This window comes from Colobus angolensis, unplaced genomic scaffold (genome assembly GCF_000951035.1).
Source record: "Colobus angolensis palliatus isolate OR3802 unplaced genomic scaffold, Cang.pa_1.0 Scaffold237, whole genome shotgun sequence".
In the NCBI taxonomy this organism is placed as follows: Eukaryota; Metazoa; Chordata; class Mammalia; order Primates; family Cercopithecidae; genus Colobus; species Colobus angolensis.
The window spans coordinates 841,250-844,765 of record NW_012115566.1 but is presented as its reverse complement, the minus strand read 5'-3'; the positions used below and the strand labels follow the sequence as shown (position 1 = coordinate 844,765).

The window sequence follows — 3,516 nt, the reverse complement described above, 5'->3', positions numbered from 1 at the left end:
GAGTTATAAAGCTAATATGCAGTGAATAGAACTATGTAATAAATGTGGTAAATGTATACTCTTTAACAGCACAGATGGAACACATCTAATATTTAGCAAAGTGATTTTTTACTAGCTGGTGCTTACATATATTTTATATAATATTTATAATGAACAATTTTAATCAGAGACAAAATACGAGGAAGATGTAAAAGAGGAAGAGAGAGAGTGAATGATGAATATCAAAGATTAAAGCACTTCACTAAATCTTGTGTTTTTTCCCAAAATACAGCTGGTGAAAATCTTATCCTTGAGTAGAGAGGAATCAAACAAGTCATATACCACCCTTCTTCCTGTCTGTACTGGAACCATCACAGGCTTTTGAGCAACTACTTTTGAAACATTCCCCAGAGAGGTATTTGCCCCAGTAGCTATGATTATAATTTGCAATGACAGCCACAGTGATTTCATCCTTCTGGGCTTCTCTAACAAGCCACATTTGGAGAAGATACTTTTCTGGGTCATTTTTTTTTTTTTATTTTTTAACTGTTGCAGGAAATATGGTCATAGTTCTTGTGTCCTTGAAGGATCCAAAACTCCACATCCCTATGTATTTCTTTCTTTCCAACCTTTCCTTGGTAGACCTATGTTTCACCAGCAGCTGTGTTCCACAGATGTTGATTAACTTCTGGGGCCCAGAAAAGACCATCAGCTACATTGGCTGTGCCATTCAACTCTATGTTTTTTTGTGGCTTGGGGCCACGGAATGTGTCCTTCTTGTTGTCATGTCTGTGGATCGTTATGTAGCAGTGTGTTATCCACTGCAATATACCATGATCATGCACCCAAAACTTTGTCTGCAGCTGGCTATCCTGGCATGGGGGACTGGCTTGGCCCAGTCTCTGATCCAGTCCCCTGCCACCCTCCAGTTACCCTTCTGCTCCCATCGGATGGTGGATGATGTCGTTTGTGAAGTCCCAGCTCTGATTCAGCTCTCCAGTACTGATACTACCTACAATGAAATTCAGATGTCTACAGCCAGTGTTATCCTCCTGGTGGTGCCCTTGATCATTATCCTTTCCTCTTACGGTGCTATTGCTAAGGCTGTGCTGAGGATTAAGTCAACTGTGGGACAGAAGAAAGCATTTGGCACCTGCACCTCTCACCTTCTTGTGGTTTCTGTCTTTTATGGCACTGTCACAGGTGTCTACCTTCAACCAAAAAATCACTATGCTCATGAATGGGGTAAATTTCTCACTCTTTTCTACACTGTGGTAACCCCAACTCTTAATCCCCTCATCTATACTCTAAGGAACAAGGAGGTAAAGGGAGCACTAATAAGATTGGGGAGGAGGACCTGGGATTCCCAGAATAACTAATGAGGTTAACATATGTTTACCTGTTGCTTAACCTGAGAATAGAGAACAACCCCATCACAAAAAGCTGGAGATACACCTCCTAAGCCAAAAGTAGGAGAGAAAAAGCTGCATTCTGTTCAGGTTGAGATTTCAGTTCCCTTTATCAATCATTCATTGGGCCTTAAATTCTTCATATTGTGGATTTAGACACAGTGGGGTATAGAAATTAATATACTTAATAGCTATCGTCTTGAAAAGAACACAATACAATTGAATGGGAGAGGAGGAGAAGACACAAGAAACACATTACTTGCAAAATAAAATACCAAGTCATGCCTTTTTATTGCATTCTTTTTTTGTTCTATTTTCCTACAAGCTTCACCAGTGCTTTCAGTACCAAGAAGATTTCTAAAGTTTTGAGACAGAAACTTCTTGAGCAACTTATATGTACCCCTATACCGTAATCTGGCAGGTCTTGGGTTTAATTGCTCTGTCTCTCTGTCTCAGCATCACCACTGTTGACATGTAATGTGCCTTTCACTATCCAATGCAAAGCATTTGCCATGCCAAAGTCCACATTTACTGCTCTCTGGTGCTGTTACCAAGGTAAGAGTGTATGTGCAAGTTTCTCAATTTGAGCCTTGATATTCTGGGCCCCCAGTTACAGGAATAGACTTATGATTTTTCTTCATTCTGAGGCCTTATTATAACAAAATGGCTATCTTTTTATCAGACCCAATTATTCTTTCATCTTATAGATATTTATGGCTTTCCTATTATCTACCTATTACATTTTAGATGGTAGTTATATAATAGTAGATAAAACATATAAAATAATCAACATCATGGAACTTATAACAATACCATCTCTTGCTCTTAGACTCTTTCACAGTATTGATGTAATATTAGATTTCCCTCATTACAAAACCCATTTGTTTATTGCTTTACTCTTAGCTATTATTTCTGTTCTCCATTTACAACCAAACTTTTTCAACTTTGGAAGTAACATTAGGTTCAGCCACTGTGTTGCTTCACACTGCAGCTAACAACACTGGTCTAGCAAGTGCTTCCCCCTCAGTTCACTCCTGCTCAGACAGGGTGACAATGTGATAGAAAAGAAAAACCCATTTTCAGAGGAGAAATTCAAGCAGGCTGCAGAAATTTGCATAAGTAAGGAGGAACCAAATGTTAATCACCAAGACAATGGGGAAAATGTCTCCAGGGCATGTCAGAGGTCTTCACTGTAGCCCCTTCCATCACAGGCCCAGAGGCCTAGGAGGGAGAAATGGTTTCCTAGGCCAAGCCCAGGGCCCCCCTGCTCCATGCAGCCTTAGTGCATGGTGCCCTGTGTCTCAGCTGCTTCAGCTCCATCCTTGGCTGAAAGAGGCCAAGGTACAGATTGCTTCAGAGAGTGCAAGCCCCAAGCATTGGCAGCTTCCACGTGATGTTGGTCCTGTGGGTGTGCAGAAGACAAGAATTGAGCTTTAAGAACCTCCACCTAGATTTCAGAGGATGTATTGAAATGCTTGGATGTCCAGGAAGAAGTTTGCTGGGTTGGCAAGAGCCCTTATGGAGAATCTCTGCTAGGGCAGTGCAGAAGAAAAATGTGGTGTTGGAGGCCCCCTCACAGAGTACCCACTGGGGCACTGCCTGGTGGAGCTGTGGTCACCATCTTCCAGACTCCAGAATGGTAGATCCACCGACAGCTTGCACTGTGTGCCTGGAAAAGCTGCAGACACTCAATGCCAGCCTGTGAAAGCAGCCAGTACGGGAGCAAAGCCACAGGGATGGAGTTGCCCAAGGCCATGGGAGCCCACCTCTTGCATCAGTTTGACCTAGATTTGAGACATGGAGTCAAAAGAGATCATTTTTGAGTTTTGAGAATTGACTGCCCTGCTGGATTTCGGACTTGCATGGGGCCTGCAACCCCTTTGTTTTGGCCAGTTTCTCCCATCTGGAATGGGTGTATTTACCCGGTGCTGTACTTCCATTGCATCTAGGAAGTAACTAACTTGCTTTTGATTTTACAGGCTTATAAACAGAAGGGATTTGCCTTGTCTCAGATGAGAAATGGGTGTATTTACCCAGCGCTGTACTTTCATTGTATCTAGGAAGAACTAACTTGCTTTTGATTTTACAGGCTTATAAACAGAAGGGATTTGCCTTGTCTCAGATGAGA

At 42.0% G+C, this 3,516-nt stretch overlaps 1 protein-coding gene across 1 annotated transcript; it reads left to right on the top strand.

Moving 5' to 3' along the window:
* Positions 1 to 428: 428 nt before the first annotated feature.
* LOC105513918 (olfactory receptor 2H2-like) lies at positions 429 to 1,358 on the top strand. Its single transcript, XM_011944957.1, has one exon. The coding sequence runs from the start codon at positions 429 to 431 to the stop codon at positions 1,356 to 1,358; it is 930 nt and encodes a 309-aa protein (XP_011800347.1).
* The last annotated feature ends 2,158 nt before the right edge of the window (positions 1,359 to 3,516 follow it).

Bases quoted from the DNA above. Each gene is read 5' to 3' on its own strand.
- LOC105513918 (XM_011944957.1), top strand. From the start codon at position 429: ATGACAGCCACAGTGATTTCATCCTTCTGGGCTTCTCTAACAAGCCAC.